General features: G+C 46.3%; 1 protein-coding gene across 1 annotated transcript in view; it reads left to right on the top strand.

The window, feature by feature from the left end:
* The first annotated feature begins 1,298 nt into the window (after positions 1-1,298).
* The window catches only part of Slc1a2 (solute carrier family 1 member 2), a 136,871-nt gene continuing 121,183 nt past the window's right edge, over positions 1,299-16,986 (top strand). The window contains exon 1 of the mRNA XM_029484406.2: positions 1,299-1,968. Within this exon, the coding sequence (XP_029340266.1) occupies positions 1,952-1,968 (17 nt within the window). The 5' untranslated portion in view covers positions 1,299-1,951. The remainder of the gene's footprint in view (positions 1,969-16,986) is intronic.

The following is a 16,986-nucleotide window of genomic DNA, read 5'->3' as shown; positions in this document are numbered from 1 at the left end:
TTAACTGAACTTTTTTTTTCTTTTGGTTTCTGAAGCATGTGCTTATTCTGTAGCCCACACACGTCTCAAACTTGAGAACATCCTCCCTCAGCCTGCTCGGCACTGGCGTTACAAACATTCAGCAACACACCTGGCTTAACAGAACAGTTTTTGAATGCCTTTCAGTCAATTGAGAACGAAGGTGACCCCTACAGTTTGTCCACGGATGTGGACCATGGATGAGAAAGCCTCTGGGCTAGAATCCTGGAGGGAAAAAGAAGGAGAAAAGAAACTAGAATGCTGGAGCTCTGAGATGCTGCTCAGAGGAGCCTAGCAGGTCCTAAGTGACCAGCTCACACCTTTTGACATCTTTGTTTACACTTTTAAACCTCTCAGTAGAGTCTGTTTAATTCTCATCTGGGCCCTGTAGAGGTGATAGTTTTGAATTCAGCAGAGAAAAAGAAGGTTTTGCCTTTTAGGTGGCCACGGGGTCAGCAGGTGGAGGACCTGTAGGTGTCTGCTGCTGTGTCCCAGTCCTTGAGATAATAAAAGCTAAGCAGAACTTGTCATTATTATGCAAAGCTGGGCAGGAGGCTTGGACTCTCCCTCGCAGAAGCCCATCTGTCTTTGTACGCCTCCCCCCACGCTCAGAGGCCTGCTGAGAACTGAGCCCTTGGTGGGTGAAGGAGATGCATCTCCAGCCCTTGGCCCTGGCATGTGTGTGTGTGTGTGTGTGTGTGTGTGTGTGTGAGAGAGAGAGAGAGAGAGAGAGAGAGAGAGAGAGAGAGAGAGAGAGAGAGAGAGAGAGAGAGAGAGATTATGGCCTCCCTCACACTCTGCTCGCCCTCGGGGAACCACATTAATATTAATCTAGACGAATGATTGAATGTCCGGGATTTATTCGGGCCCGGGTAAAGAAGGACCCGCAGCTGGGTCGCGTTTCCTTCCGGCCACCTGAGTGTTTCTGCAGCTCAGATTCAGTGGGACTCCCCATCTCAGAAGTGGTAGGATGTGGGTGGGTGTGCCGGCCTGTGTGATGTGAGCCTGAGCAGATGTCCAGGGAGTGATGGGGAGCGCCAAGGCTTCTCCAAGGATTGGGGACGGAGGGGCATCCCGGGTCTCAGCGCTTGGCCCAGCACAGGGTGACCCAGGGCCACTCAGACTCGAGAGGAAACAATAGCGACTCCTTAGACCCTGGGATCCTGCCACTGGCTTTCCAAAGCGTTCCCGGACTACTGGCGGTGCCTTTTTTTTTTTCCTTCTAATTTATGACTGGAGGCTGGTGGGGGAGGGACAACAGAAAAGGGACAACGTCTAAAGATGGGGGGCAGGGGCGACGGTTAAAGAAGTCGCCCCAGGCTGCGGCGCGGGTGATGTCAGCTCTGGACAAAAATAGAGAGGGATCGCCTGCAAATCCCCAGCTCCGGCTGGGCTAAACCTTGCAATCCTTCTTCGGCCGGCGCAGAGCCAGGGCGCAGCGGCCTCCACCGCCTCCCCCGGCGCGCACACACCAGCACACGCGCACGCACGCACACACTCCCCCCGCACTCGCACTCCCGGTCTTCCCCATCCCGCTCGGTGCCGGCCACTCCTGGTACCGGTCTGCCCCGCGGCGAAGCACACCGACACGCGCACACACAGGTGGCGGCTGGGACGCGGGGAGTGTGTTCCTTCAGCCCTGCGGCCAGCGCGACCTCGCAGCAGCCGCCGGTGCAGGATCCCCGCAGCGCCCCTCGGAGCGCTGGCCACGAGCCGCTCACGGGACTGCGCGCGGTGGAAAGCCGGGACGTGGATTAGCGCCCGCAGCAGCCTCCCGCGCGCGCCGAGGCGCTAAAGGGCTTACCCAGGAGGGGGGTGCGAGGGCGGAGAGAGGCTGCCCGTTAAATACCGCTCTCCGCCGCACTCCGGGCTCACCCAGCTCGCCGCCACCGTCTCCAGACCGTGCCCGGGAGGAGGGGGCGTTCCCCACGCCATGGCATCAACAGAGGGGTGAGAGCTTTTCTGGGTACCCGTGGGGAAGAGGGAGCCGCGCGCGGGGTGGTGCTGCCCTATCCTAGATGGGGACAGAGAACTGTGACCCTGGACCCCTGAAACCCTAGCAGAGCGCTGGAGGTGGTGGGAAAGGGGTCTGGTTTCTTTGGTAGACTAGCTGTCTTTTGAGGACCGGGAGGATCTAACCGAAAAGGGGTGAAAAAGTGTGAAAAGAAACCGTGGAGGTTACTTCAGAGATTTAAAGACAATAAAGAATTGTCTATGGAGCCTGCAGGAAACACTGCCTGGGTTGCAAGGAGGGGACCAGTTGGAATGAATGAGCCAGGACCAGAGCCGGGGCGGGGCGAAGAGAAGCACACAGCCTTGAATGCTAGCTTTGGGCGCACACGGGTGTGTGTGTGTGTGTGTGTGTGTGTGTGTGTGTGTGTGTGTGTGTGTGTGTGTGTGTGTGTGATGGCAAGCCCCCAGCCCAAGAGATCTTGGCCTTTGGATATCAGAATTTCCCTGGCGAGCTGCAAGGAAGGGTGGAAGAGATTTGGGTGCTTCCCGAGAGGAGGGGAGGGAACCTGTAGCTTGGAGCAAGACAAGAGTTTCCAAACTATCTGGACTATCACTGACATTTTTATTTTGCCTGTGGCCTTGGAGGCGCCCCTCGCCTCTTGAGGCTGCAGTTGGCATGACGATCACTTCTGTGGTAGAAGGACAACTGTATTTAGCAAAGAGAGTATGGGGGATGCACAAGTCCCTTGAATACTCATTCCAAGGTATCCTGGTCCTGCCTCCCAAAAACACTTCTCAGGCTTTCCGGAGCCTAGAACAGAATAAAAATAATAACTGGGGACCCCAGCTTTTGGGCTACTTCACAAATGGCACTAGCTGCTTTTGAGAGATCGGTGAACCTACATGTGACCTCAAAAGCAAGTATCAGGGTCTTCTCGGGACTATATACTCGAGTCCTTGGTTCTGGCATTTTCTGGGGGCATGTTTAATAGAAATCAAACTCCGCCAACTTTCGGTGAGGTGGTGGGGGGTGAGTGGAAAGATGGTGTTTAAAGACAGACATCGAGATTCCAACCTCAGACAAAGAAAATACGTTAAGTCTGCCCACCTTCATCCAAGAGAAAGAACCCATCCATCTATTTCTCTCACCCTCCGAATCTTTCCAAAGATGCCTCGCATCTTGTCTGACATAAAATTTCTTCACATTGCTTATTTACCAGTGTGGACCTTTGGTGTAGTTACTTATCGGAAAAGGTGCTCCACTTTGGTGCTTGTGTGCAAGGAAGGCAGTATCATGTGCTCAAACAAATCTCTAGAATTACATATTAGGAACCCACATGACTTAACATCAGCGCACTTCTCTGGTTTTAAAGGCTTTCATCTTAGGACGGGTATAAAGGTATTTCAGGCTATCTACAGGACCCTTCCTGAATTGTTTCTGCCTTCAGAGTCTCAGTTGGAAAACATCTTCGAAAAATATTGTCTTCCAAATGCTGCAACCAACTTATTGTCTATTCTGGTGGCCAGAGGGGAAAAGAGAGGGCAACAAACACCCCCAAACTCTGTCCATGGCTTTTTGCCCTCGTCCTAAGTGAGAGCCGCCAAATGGTTTGACATTCAAAGTAAAGCAGGTGCGATTTTCAGGACCGAAACCATTACTAGTCCAGCTAGTGCCATCTTTGTGCATTGTGCAAGGTTAGGAAGTGATTGTCAAAGGAACTTGTATTTAAGAGATGAAAGAATTGGGAAAAAAAATCTGAAAACAGGGAAACAAATGTAGAAAAATACATTATTTAGGGGCAGTCATCAGTCAGCTGGAAACATTCTGGAAACCCTTCTTTTCTCCCAGAAGCCTTTGCAGAGCCTCTGTTGAGTAGAATGGACCTGCTGGGCTCTCTGGTGGAGATAAAGAGGCAGAATTAGCCTTGGAGAGGGCTTTCTGAAGGCTGTCTCAGTGGAGACTTTTAGTACTAAATTGTTCTCCTGAGTTGGTGAGATCTGTTGGCCCCTTCTGATATCTCTGGGTAATGCACCTTGTAACAGAAACCCAGGAAGCATCTCCAGGATGGTCTCTTTTGTCAGCCTTTGTCTTCTAACAATATTAAAGCTGTTTTTTTTTTCCCTGAAATATACATTGCTTATAAGGATACCGAAATAGCAATGTAATTACACGCTTTCGGTTTATACACGTTCAGCTCAGCTCAGCTCCAGGATGCTGGGGTAATGGGGTGGTATATTAAACCAATCGATCTGGGGAGTGTTCATCTGGTGTTCACGTTGCCACCAACAGCATATGCTAATTACTCCTTTTTTTTGTAGAATTATTAGAGGCAACGGATACATTTTTTAAGCACTCTTTGCAAAGCTCATTTGTACATTTTTACATTCACTTCTTTCAATAGCTGCATGAAGTAAGCGAGCCAGTGAAATGGACTTGAAAGCTCAAAACTGTGTACAACAAAATGTCATCTTTCCAGGATGATTCTGGGATTTGGCATAGCTTTGAGGTATCATCTGGAAATGTCAGTTCTCAGTAATGAACGTGTAAGCCCTGGATGGTGCCTATTGTTGGCTTTTTTGGAAATCTTTATATACCTCCAGCAAGTGGCCTTTTAGAATACTTTCATAGCTTCTGCGTTTGATCTTTGCCATCTTACAGAGCATTACTGTCCGGTTATTTAAAGTTTCTGATTGTGGGAATATCAGCGTGGCTTTTGTAAAACTCAGCAGTGGCTCTCATAGTTTCCGGGTTCTGAGAAGTGTTTTCCTATAGAAGCAAGGTTCAATTTGACAGCTGAATGTCTTTTGTTTGTTGTTGTTGCTGCCGCTGTTGCTGCTGAGTCCTGGGTATGACTGAAATCACTGAGATGGTGGCTTTTAGGTTCCTGACCCAAATTGGAAAGAGATTACAAGTCGCTGGTGACAGGCAGGGTAGTGTCTGTTATTGACTGGGTCACAGTAGAGTGGCCAGATGCTGAAGAGACAACCATTTTAGAAATATGTTTCTAGGGGCTAGGGATAGCCCGGTCTCCACATTCATCAGAGACTCCTGGCAATCTGTCTTCTGATCAGCTCCCAGGAGCCAAGGGGTCAAGGCTGCTCCAAGCAGGAAGGCTTGGGTTTCAGTCTGACTTAGAGAACAAGTGAAACTGAAAACTGCTGACAGCAAAATATACCCTGCCAAAGGAGACCCCTGAATTTATGATTCCCAGTGCATGAAAATAAACACAGCACTTGCCTCCCCCCCTCTGCCCAGAATGAAATTGAAGGGAGGAGGGGGATGAGCCTGTAGAGTAGGCTTATTACAGGGTGAGTGGAGGGCAGGGGAGATGGGGGTCTAGAAGGGCCTGCATATTGCATGCCTCAGGCTCCACTGGAGTTCATTTCCCATTCTCAAGAATAAATTGTCTTCCTTGGGTAAAATGGACATGAGTGGAGCTATATGATAAAGCCAGTCCTTGTTTACCAAGGCAATCTCTTGTGGGCAGTTGAAAGCTTAATTCTCCAGAAATAATTTCTAAATCCAAATGAGACTTGTGAAGTAGAAATGGCAGCTCATTACAAACCAAATGGTGGGTCTGAGCACCTTGTTTCCCCCTCCCATTGGAGGGTGAAGTGCCTTTCCTTTGGCTTCGCACTTAGTGATATATCAGACCTGGCAGTGTCCTTCAGAGATGAGACCCTGGCCACACAAGCAAGCAGTACTCCAGCAGTGCTCTGGGTCAGTATGCCTTAGAGCCTCCAGTTTCAGATATGCTTGGCTTCTTCACTGTTCGAGGCTCAGCACAGGCTAATTTCTTGACAATTCCCTATGCGCCCCCCCCCCCCAGGCTGTATCAGTGTAAAGACGTCTGAGTTTCCTCCCTTTAAAGGCAAACTAAATTGGTTTCTGGAGTGAATTGTTTCTCTCACTGGATTGCCTCGCCTCTTGGAATGAATCGAATCGCCGTTTCAATCAACTGCTATCGTTATTTCAATCAAATGAAACATAGATAACCTAAAATCTTCTAGCCTTAGTAGGCAGGAGCACAGTTCTCTCAAGATTAAAAAATCGTTTTTAGGTTTGCATTTCAAGAACTTATCTTCATGGTCTGAACAATATGTCTGACCAATGTCAGGCAATGCCTGCCTGCTTACAGTTGTCCCTTCCCTGCCCTTAACAGCTTGTTGAAGGGGGTGGGGGTTGGTGGGGCGAGGGCAGGAGGCATGCTTCACAGAAAGGGTTTGGAATCCAGATTACAGCAAATCTCTTTATTTACCAGGGTTGTGGGATTGCTCTCCCTTCCCTCTGCCCGCCCTTTACCCTGCAGCTTTCTGAGTGCCAAGTCCTTAGAATGAATTAATTAGGGGGAGTGTTTAAAAATATCTCATGGCTCCGTCTTCATGTGCTTTGTTATTGATCGGAGGCAGATGGGCTGCATATTTGTCAGCAGAAGAGAAACTATCAACCTGTCTGGTTGGCTTCATGTAGCATCAGAGAAGACAACGGGCCCCAGTCAATTCGAGGGAGAGTCTAAATCTTTTAAATGGTGTACCTGTTTTTTAATAGTATTTTGTTACATTTTCAAGATTATTTCTCAAAGGCATCGATGTTTTCTTATTTTCTTTCTTTCATTTGTTTACTTAATGCCTCACTTAGACAAGCAGATGCAGCGACTGTCTGCTGAACTGTCATCTGGAGTTCTCAGTGATGCCACCAGCTGCCTTGGATTATAGACTCATTGAGCAAGGACTGGTCTTTGAAAAGAGAAGGGAATGAACTCTACTTGGGCAGCTGGACTTGATCTGTGTCAAGCCCTGTCCTCTCTAGGATGGATGGTGGCAAAGATCTTACAGGAAGTCCTCAGGGACAAAGATGTAGATATTGTCTCTGTGTGTGATGTATATTAAAGGATTCATTTAAATGGCTGGCGGGACTTTCTTTTGTTCCATTGGTCAGGACGGCCATCTGTTGTTTCCCTAATCTGGCATGGGACTTTGAATCCTGAGCTCCTGTTCCTGGTCCCTGGCCTCTGGTTTCTCCCAGGATCACAGACCTGGAGCCAGAGTCAGAACCTCTGTCTGTCTTGGCTTAGCTTTATGGGTACCCTCGAAAGTGACATGCTGGACACTATAGACCACGTGTGGCCCAGAAGTGTGTTCTTATTTCAAATCTCAGAGGATTTTGACAATGTTCGAATTATTTGCCTCCTTGGAAAACAATTCCCAGGGCTGAATTTTTCTTTTATTTTTCTTTTGTTTTATTTTATGTGTCTGGGTGTTTTGCCTGCCGGTATATCTGTGTGTTACAAGCACGCATGACACCCTTGGAGGCCAGAAGAAGATGTCAGAAGCCCTGCAATTGTAGTTACAGGTGGTTGTGAGTGGCCATGTGGGTGCTTGGAATCGAACCTGGTTCTTCTGGAGGGGCAGCTAGCAATGGTTGAACCATTTGCAGTCCCAAATTTCTGACTTTCGCTTCCCTAGCAAATTGGATTTTAAGGCAAACTTTTCTGCCTTAATACATTTATCGTGTGATAACAAGCCAGTAGAACTAACTTTTCTGACAATGCATTTATCATGTGACTACAACCCAGTGTCTTGTGTGTGGGCATGTATAGGTATGCATCCATACATGTATGAGTGTGTACTTGTGTGTGGGCATGTGTAGGTATGCATCCATACATGTATGAGTGTGTACTTGTGTGTGGGCACCTGTAGGTATGCATTCACACATGTATGAGTGTGTGTTTGCTGCTACAGATTTCACCCGATGGGCAGAGATTCTACCTTTGAGCTACATCTCATTTTTTTCATGTCTGCTCCACCTCACCCCACCCCGTGCCCCAGCGTTCAGACAAGGTTTCTGTAAGGTGTTCAGGCTGGCCTAGAACTTGCTCTGAGCCCAGGCATGCCTTGGACTTGCTATCCCTCCTGTCTTAGCTTCTTAAGAAGCTGGCATTACAGGCCTATACTATTCACCAGGCCCAACGGCTTTACCAACTTGAAAAGTACTTTGCAGCCACAAAGTAACTTAATTCTTTTAGTATATGATATAGCATTACTATTAGTCCTGTTTTTCTAGAAATAGCAACTGTGGCATAAAATAATTTGGGCATAAAATTCCTGCCCAAATGTCTTAGATCTTAAATTCAGGTATGTGGAGCCACACCCTTAGCTAGTGGGCCATGCTCCTTTCTCTCTGTGGCAGCGGTGAGCTGGAGATGAGGACTGGCGGAACCCTGAGACAGAACATGTGCATTCATGTTGGGCACAGCTGTTGGGAGGCCATGGCACTCATAATCTATAAACACCCCCTTACCCCAACCTCTGGGGCAGCAACCGAGAGTGCAAGCTTGCTACTGCATTGTTACTGTAGTCTACTGCTTAAGTGCTTCTACCGTTCGAGCTTGCAAGACTTTGTCAGCATGTTATGTAGTTCGAGAAACTTTAAATAATGCATTTATTCTTATTTAATGTGTAAAATTCCTGCCTGTGTGCATGCGTGTGTCACACATGTGCTTGGTGCTCACAGAAATCAGAAGAGGTCTTTTGTCCCCCTGGAACTGGAACTGGAGATGGTGTGTGTGATCATGCAAATGCAGGCTACAGAGCCCAGGTTCACTGTGAGAGCAGAAACTTCTAAGCCAGTGGTTCTCAACCCCATAGGTCACAACCCATTTGGTAAACCTTTATCTCCAAAACACACTTGCATTACGGTTTATGACACTAGCACAAGTACAGTTATGAAGTTGCAACAAAAGCAATTTTATGGTTGAAGACCACCACAACATAAAGGAACAGCATTAGGAAGATTGAGGACCACTGAGCCATCTCCGTAGCCCCCGTTTTTCTTTTTAACCCATAACCACTCCTTCCCCTAACCACTTCTTTTTTCCTTTAACTTTGCCCCCAGTTGCACTTAATGGGGCTCCGCCATAATTATTGATTTCTACAAAGCTAATGGCTTCACCTCATCACCACACAGTGACTTAGAGCAGCCCTGCTTAGGGAAGACCACATGGGCTGATTGCCGAGCTATGCTTCTGTGCTTCTTTGTGGCAAACGTAGCTGAGCCTTCAGCAGCCATCAGTTGTGGTGAACTCAGGGCAGTGACTTGCTACAGTGCAGACATTGATGACCTCAGGACACCTTCTGAATTGGCAAGATCTGGATCTGTGTGCTGTAGTTTTAAGATTTGTTTCCATTTATCTATATTTGTGTGTGTTTGGGTATCTGCTCATGCTGAAGAGGGCTCTGGGTTCCCTGGAGATGGAGTTACAATCTGTTGTAACTAGGTACTAGGATCTGAATTCTGGTCCTCGGAAAGAACAAGTGCTGTACTCACAATGCCATCCCTCTAGCCTCCAGTTTTCTGATCACCCAACAGGGGACAGTAAATGTCCATGGAAATGTAACTCCCTTAGGAAGCCCTTCCATCCTTAGGAAATCCCAGGTTACACAGCACAGCACAGCACAGCACAGCACAGCACAGCACAGCACAGCACAGCACAGCACAGCCACAGGGCAGCACAGCACAGCACAGCACAGCACAGCACAGCACAGCACAGCACAGCACAGCACAGCCCAGCACAGCACAGCATCCCATTCGCTTTTGGTTAAACAGAGTTTCTCCACCACACACACACACACACACACACACACACACACACACACACACACAGAGTCTGATAGTAATGAGATAATTGTCATATACTGAAGTGTTGGAAGATGTCAACCTCACATGACTGCATGTCTATGACTTAACTTAATCTTTGGAAAGTTCATAATATTATGCTCATTTTATATATAGAGAGAGACACTTGAAACTTAGAAGTTTTGATTAAATGCTGTTACTGGGTTCCTAGCCCCCGCCCCTCCACCCTTTGTCATCTAACTGTAGAAGTTTCTACATTTTACAATTATGCCATATTTCCTTCAACTTTAATAAGCCTTCCTTCCTTTTCTTTTTTCATTTCTGTGAGTGCCCGTCCCTGGCCATTTTGATAAGAGAAAGCAAGGGCCCCTGGAGAAACAGGCTTATGACAAATGTCACAGGCTATGCCCAAGAAGGAAAGAAATTAGCTTATCTCCAAATGAGGATGCTTCAGAGAAAATGGCACTGTAAAACAACGTCAGAGGAAGTTTAGGTAATGGCGAGCTATTGTCATGTCCCAGTTTGTAGACATCAAACCGGAGGAATTTGAAACAGGAGTAGCCATGCTGAGGGGAGATAAGGAAGAAGGACACATGAAGGAAGGGCAGCATCCCCTATTAAGTACCAGGGGAAGTCAGCCTTCTAAACCTTAGTGATGGTTTGTTTGCTTGTTTTTATCTCAGTCTTTACTTAAGTGGCCAGTTGGGATTTGATGGCCAGATTATATAGAAAAGTGGGTGGGAGCCATTCTAAATGAAGTGCTTGCTTGGGGCTGAAATGGATGGGTATGAGCTGCCAGCACACAGTTCAGATGGTCCATAGTGATGGATGGCTCTGGCGAAGGCTGCAGCTCTTGTTTATATTTATATGCAACATGGGTTCTAGAAAACAAATGTCAAGCATAAACATTGGACCAACTTCTAAGAATGGATTTGAGAGTGATGGAATTATAGACCGGATCTAATTCCCAGTGTTTTCTTGGAATTCAAAGTTATCCATTAGCCAACATTTTTTAAACCATTGCGGAGTCATAAAACTGAGCTAATCATTGATTTTAAGATCATGACCATAATAAGCATTTCAGATGAGGCCGGGTGTGTTCAGGGTGTTATGCTCATAGATCAAATGCAAACATTTCAAATAGAGGACTGGTCACTGCTGGAGTTCACCTGAACTAAACCATAAGTTTGGATTTTTCCCCACAGGCCATGATGTGTTTGGTTAAGAACTTTGGTGCTGGTGAGGTGCAGGGAGTTTATTCTGAGCTGGAGGCAGACTTGTGTGAGGCTTATTGGAAGTCTGTGGGGTTGAAGTAAAGGAAGTGTGAATGGACAGAGGGAGGGGGGAAACTCAGCCAAGACCTCCACCCACCTCAGGATGAGCTGGGGTGAGGAAGGCACTTCCAGGTGCCTCCTGACTGAGGAAAGATAAGCCTTTGTGTTTTCTATTCCTGCATTAACCAGCCATTCATCTGAGACAGGGACACAGCTCTAGATGGATAATATGTAATGTTTCAGAAGAAGACATATCCAAGAGCTGTCAGTTTGGTTCTCCTAACATGGAAGCTAGTGAATCCTTCTATTCTGAAGTTGAAGGCCTGGGCATCTGGATAATGAGCTACAGTGGACATTTTCTTCCTCATGAAAGTGTTTGAGAAACAGCCATATGACCATCACAGCTGCTTTCAGCCTGGGTATTGAGGTGGACGACAGCCTCCCCAATGCTGTCCTCTGTAGCCAAAGGGTGTGCTATGCCAGTTAGTGCATACAGAATTCCCAAAACTTCACGCACACAAGGTGAATACATTTAAAGGTGTGTGTGTGGGGGGGAGAGAGAGAGGGGGAGAGAGCAAGAGAGAGCATATGTGAGTGTTTGCATGTATATATGGGTGTTTTCATGTGTGTGCTGCTCCGAAGTTGATGTTGGGTGTGTTTCATGATTGCTCTCCACCTTATATATTAAAACAGGGCCTTTTCACCTGAACCCAGAACTCACATCTTTGCCCAGTTGATTCCAAGGATCCCCTGGCTAAGCCCACCGAGTGTTGGGTTCACAGATAGCTGCCACACCTGCTCTGCTCTCCTTTTATATGTGTGTTGGGAGTCCAGACTCCTGTCCCCATGCTTGTACGGCAAGCATTTCATCTGCTATGCTCCCTTGCTCAAGTTCCCAGATCACGTCACAGGGACCATAGCTAATAGCACTGTATTGTATACTTAAAAATTGCTGGGACTATAGTCTAAGTGTTGTTACTACAAAACAAGCAAGCAAAAACATGAAAGTTAATAGATGAGCTAATTAACTCTGGTTACATTTGTCTGTCTCCTATCTGGTGTGGTGAGTTTAATGAGGTGAGCCAGAAACAATGCATCGTGAGGCCAGAGTATAACTGCTATTGATACTTGCAAGGCTTGACAGCAGCCATTTCTCTATTCCTACTGATGTTGTCCCTCGATCCCTTATCTGGGGAAAGTGAGCAATAAATTGGACGAGCCCTCTCTGGAGCGTCTGCTGTGCTGTTCTGGTGACCTAGGTCAGGCACTTTGTCAGCATCTGCAAAGCCCTCTTGTGAATCTTCACCTCTGCTCCACTGGTGGAGAGGAAGATGTGTTCTGAGATGGAAGGACGTCCACTTTTGTACACAGTTCAAGTCCTTGAGATGATACCTCGGTGGGTGTCACTTAGTTTTCTCGTGTCCCTCAGCTCTGTTCTGAGTCCATGACACTGGTGGTCACCATGTTTGTGGTTTTAGCAGTACAGCTCAGTTCAAGGGGCTCAACTGCAGGGTCACAGAAAATAAAGCAAGCTAGCCTTCTTTAACACCTACTATTTGTCATGGAAGACAGTATAATGCATGTTTCCAGTATTTGGGTAAAGAGGTAATGGGTTAGATTTAATATACATGGGTTAGATTTAAATATAATTTAGTATATTTTGATTATAGAAATAAGATGTAGATCTGAAGGACTTGGTAGCCACTGTCAAACATTGTTTTTAACAAATATTTTACCATTCCCTCCCCATAAGACAAAATATGAGTATTCTTAAAAACAAACATACTTTATAGAAGGGCATAAAGGCAAAGCATACCTCCTCCTTCGATTCTGTCCCTTTGAAACCCTCTTTGTGTTTGAAATCTTAATCTTAATATGCAAATTGGGGTATTCTATAGTCTTTTGTAGTTCATTGTTTATTTACCCCAATACTTCAGGTGTATAAGTTTGTGGTATGTATGTATATATAGGCATACTTATGTATAATATATACTACATATAAAACATATATTTCAATTCCTAATAATAAATCACAGTATGTTATCTAGTAATCAGTTTAGCCAGCCTTTTTTAGACATGTAGGTTATTGCTGAGTCTCTATTTATTATAATAATGCTGGTAGGATCTGAGTGAACGGAAGCATGTGGCAGGGTCACTGAGACCAGTGAGAAGACAAGAGCGATAACTTGGGTGGACACACTGAGAAGATCTCGGGAAGAATCAGGACACGAGGTGAACGTTCTAGGGTTGCTAAGAGTACTCGATGACCAAGTGTCTATGGACGCAAGCAGAGCAGAAAGGCAGCTCTCGTGTTTCTGGGTTAAGCAAACATGGGGAAAGGCAACTGCAGAGAAGAAATTCAGGGGAGGAATGGCCCCTTAAAGGGAGAAGATAAAGAATTTATCTCATTGCTAGGCTAAAATATGGGACACCAGGCAGAGATGCTCACGAGAGCATCGGAGTCTTTATGGAGTGATACTGTAATGGTGGAGGTAACAAACTCATCCTCACTGGCCATGAAACAAGGAAAGAGTGGGGCCAAGGAAGGATCCCAGGGAGTGGTCAAGTCTGCAAAGGTGGCAGATGAGTATAATTAAAATGGTGACATGCGGAGAAGTAAGGAGAGGGATCAGAAGGGACCGGGTGTCCCAGAGTGGCTGACAGTGTTGCCTGTTAGAGACATACTGAAATGCAAATTCTGCCAAGTGGTCATTAGATGAATCAGTCTTGAGGCTACCATGGCCAGACCAGAACCACTGAAGTGATTCCTGGCTGCTGCTGGCGTAGGTAGTGAATAGGTAGAGCAAAAATGAATGAAAGGGTTTTTTTTAGGGTTTGTTTTTATTTATGTGCATATATGTGTTTTAGGGGGTATGCACAAGTGTGTTCAGGTGCCCCAGAAGAGGTCATTGGGTCCCCTGGAGCTCAAGTTACATGTGGTTGTGCGCTGCCAGACACTGGGTGCTGGGCACTGAACTTGGAGCCTCTGCAAGTTCATCCAATGCTCTGAACCCATGAGACATCCCTCCACCTTGAAGTTATTATTACTATCATTATTTTGAGCAGCCATCAAGAAGAGGGTGTGAATAGGGAATTTGATACATGAAGCACCTTGGATTCTTTGAGTTTGAGTGTGTGTGAGTTCAGCGTGTTTATATGCTGAGGGAAGTGCTGGGTCAGTGAAGGCATTCAGATGAACTTTCATGGAAGATTATGTTGAAGCAAAGAGTCGGAGCCTAAATCAGTTCTTTGCTTGCTTTGGGCTTTCTGAAGGGGAGAGCAGAGTGCCTTGCATCTTAGTCAGGGCTGCTATTGCTCTGACAAAACACCATGACCAAAACCAATTTGGGGAGGAAAGGGTTTATTTGGCTTACACTTTCACATCGATGTTAGTCACCAAAGGAAGTTAGGACAGGAACTTAGACAAAGCAGGAACCTGGAAGCGAGAGCTGATGCAGAGGCCATGAAGGAGCCCTGCTTACTGGCTTACTCCTGGTAGCTTAGTCAGCTTGCTTTCTGATATAACCCAGGACCACCAGCTCAGGGATGTCACCACCCACATTGGGCTGGGACTTCCTCCATTCATCACTTATTAAGACAGTGACTCATTGAGTGATCTTATGGAGGCATTTTCTCAATTCAGGTTCCCTCTTTTCAGATAACTCAAGCTTGTGTCAAGTTGGCATAAGACTAGCCAGCACACATAGGAAGATGGCTTACAGTGGAGAAGAAGGGAAACATGACCTGCCTAAGTGGCCGAATTCATGTAGTCAATCAATCATCTGAAGATGGAGGCAGCCAGTTCATCCTGCCTCTGTAGCATCATTGTCAGAAGGCTGAATATGACATCCTTATTGGCCAGTGGTTGACATTTTCTTCTAACCTCTCCCTTATAAGTCTTCACATATCTCCTTAGCTGGAGTTGTCCTTTTTCTCCCTTTAGACCCAGGTCATTATGTAACATCTGTGTAGAAGACGTTCTTGGACTTAGTGGTGTGTCTGTGTGTGTGTGTGTGTGTGTGTGTGTGTGTGTGTGTGGTATATGCACATGTGAATACTCGCATCCGTTTATATGCATGTGGAGACCGGAGGTTAACATCAGACATCTTCCTCTACTACTCTCGACCTTAGTTTTTGAGGCAGAGTCTCTCAACTGAACCCAGAACTCACCAATTAGCTAGATTGCTTGATCCGCAAGTCTCAGGATCCTCCTGTCTCTTCCCCTCCATGCATCTGAGTGCCAGAGTACTAAGTGCTGGTACCCTTGGGTCTTTATGTGGGTGCTGGGGCTCTGTGCTCTGGTCTTCATGCTTCTATAGCAAGACGTTTAACCACTGAGCTATCTCCCCACCTCCTGGCTGCAATCGATTTCTGTCACCTTTTGGGCTCTAAATTCTCTTTGGATTCTTTCTGGAACATTTCCATATCACTGTCCCCTTGAAACCTTCTGAAGAATGACTCAGGTCTTTTTCTAACCCTAGACTGACAGATCACATGACCTTCTTGGTGTTGCTATTTTTTTAACACATAGGTACATGGGGATGAATGTACCACAGTGGAACTGTTGATATTTTCCCTGTAGACTCATCCCTACTTCCTTTCAAGCCCCATGCTCCCCCACTCCCCACCCCCATCTCAGCCAACAGTGCTGCCATAGTACTGAAGTCAGAAATAAAGCTTTGTCCCTGAACTTTTCTCTCCTCTCAGCTCTGATCTGCCAGCTTACCAGGTAAGTCCCTCTCTCCAAATGATTCCTTAAGCCTTGCCCATTCTCTCCAATGCCACAGGTATGGCTTTAGCCCAGGCAGCAGCTGTTGCTTTCTTGGAGATTGTATAGCTTCCAACCTTTCAGATTTTCCCATGCTGTGCCTGCATCTTGCTTACCCATTTTCCTTCTAAGACCATTTATTTCCATTGTTCTCCTACCATCGACAGCTAGTTAGTGCCTTCTAGAGCATTCTCTGATGATCAGCTTCAATGCCACTCCCTAGAGGGGCTTTCTGGTCTCCCTTTCTCAATTCTATCCCAGTCTTCTTATTTTCTTCCTTCGTGGCAGCAATTACAGATTTCAAATATCTTGATTATTTATTCTCTTCTTTCTATGGCTCTCATGGGTGGTAAGAATATTTGTGGACCAGTTGATTTTTGCAAAGTCCTCATAAGTGAATAGATGGTCCTATCAGTGTGAGGGAAGCAGGGGTAGATTCTTAAGAGGGTGACTAATGCGTTGGGCTTCTTCCTGGGAGACTGTTCTGCTGTGCTTTGTTCAGGCCTCTCTCAGCACATCATTAGATCAGATAGTACCAAGTGTTTTCTAGTCTGCCTGCTTACTGTCTTTCAGATCTCTCCGAGGATCAGGACTAGCTTAATTTATTTTCACTTCCTCTTATTATCTCCATCCCAGGGAATGCTGGTGTAATTGAATTGTCTACTTTGGGAAAGAAACTCACAAGGGCGTGGAGGGGGGAGAAGAAATAGGCTTAAGCCAGTGAAAAGGCCAGGGTTGGGAAGATGTGTCTTTTTGCACTTTAGGAGGTGATCATCTTTATAGGGTGGTGGTCAATGAAATATCCCTGACCAGCAGTCAATAACCAGCCTTCTTATTGCTAAGAGTTAGCAGGGTTCAAGTAGGTTACAAAGCCACCCTTTGGGTAACAGCTCATCTCCTGAAGCCAAAAATAGATTTGCCATGGTCACCTGTGTCCCTGCTCTACTGCCTGGGAAAGACTACGAATCCCTCTCTCTGCACTTCTTTCAGAAGTGGATTTCACAGTGGATTCTGGTCAGATGAACATCATTGAGCCCTCGCCTTTCCTGAGACTGTCTGTCTCCCTTCAGAACCGTGTCTTTTCTTTTTCCTTGTTCTTTGCAAAGGGAAGCAAGAAGCTGGAATGAATTAGGCATTCAGATACAAAGAAGGGCTCTGAGTCAAAGTTGGTATTTAAATTGCATCAGTGAATAAAACCTGGGGCTTGACAGTTTAACTGCTTATAAAACTGATTTAGAAGAAGAACAGTTACCAGAAGCTGCCAGTTCTATGGCTAAATTGTTGCTTTTGATTACTACAGAGCTTCTTAGAACATTTAATCATTCCCAGTGGAGTCC

Source organism: Mus caroli, unplaced genomic scaffold (genome assembly GCF_978045245.1).
Source record: "Mus caroli unplaced genomic scaffold, Mus_caroli_1 scaffold_2, whole genome shotgun sequence".
Lineage (NCBI taxonomy): Eukaryota > Metazoa > Chordata > Mammalia > Rodentia > Muridae > Mus > Mus caroli.
Note: the sequence above shows the minus strand (reverse complement) of the source record. Positions and strands in the feature narration are given on the sequence as shown.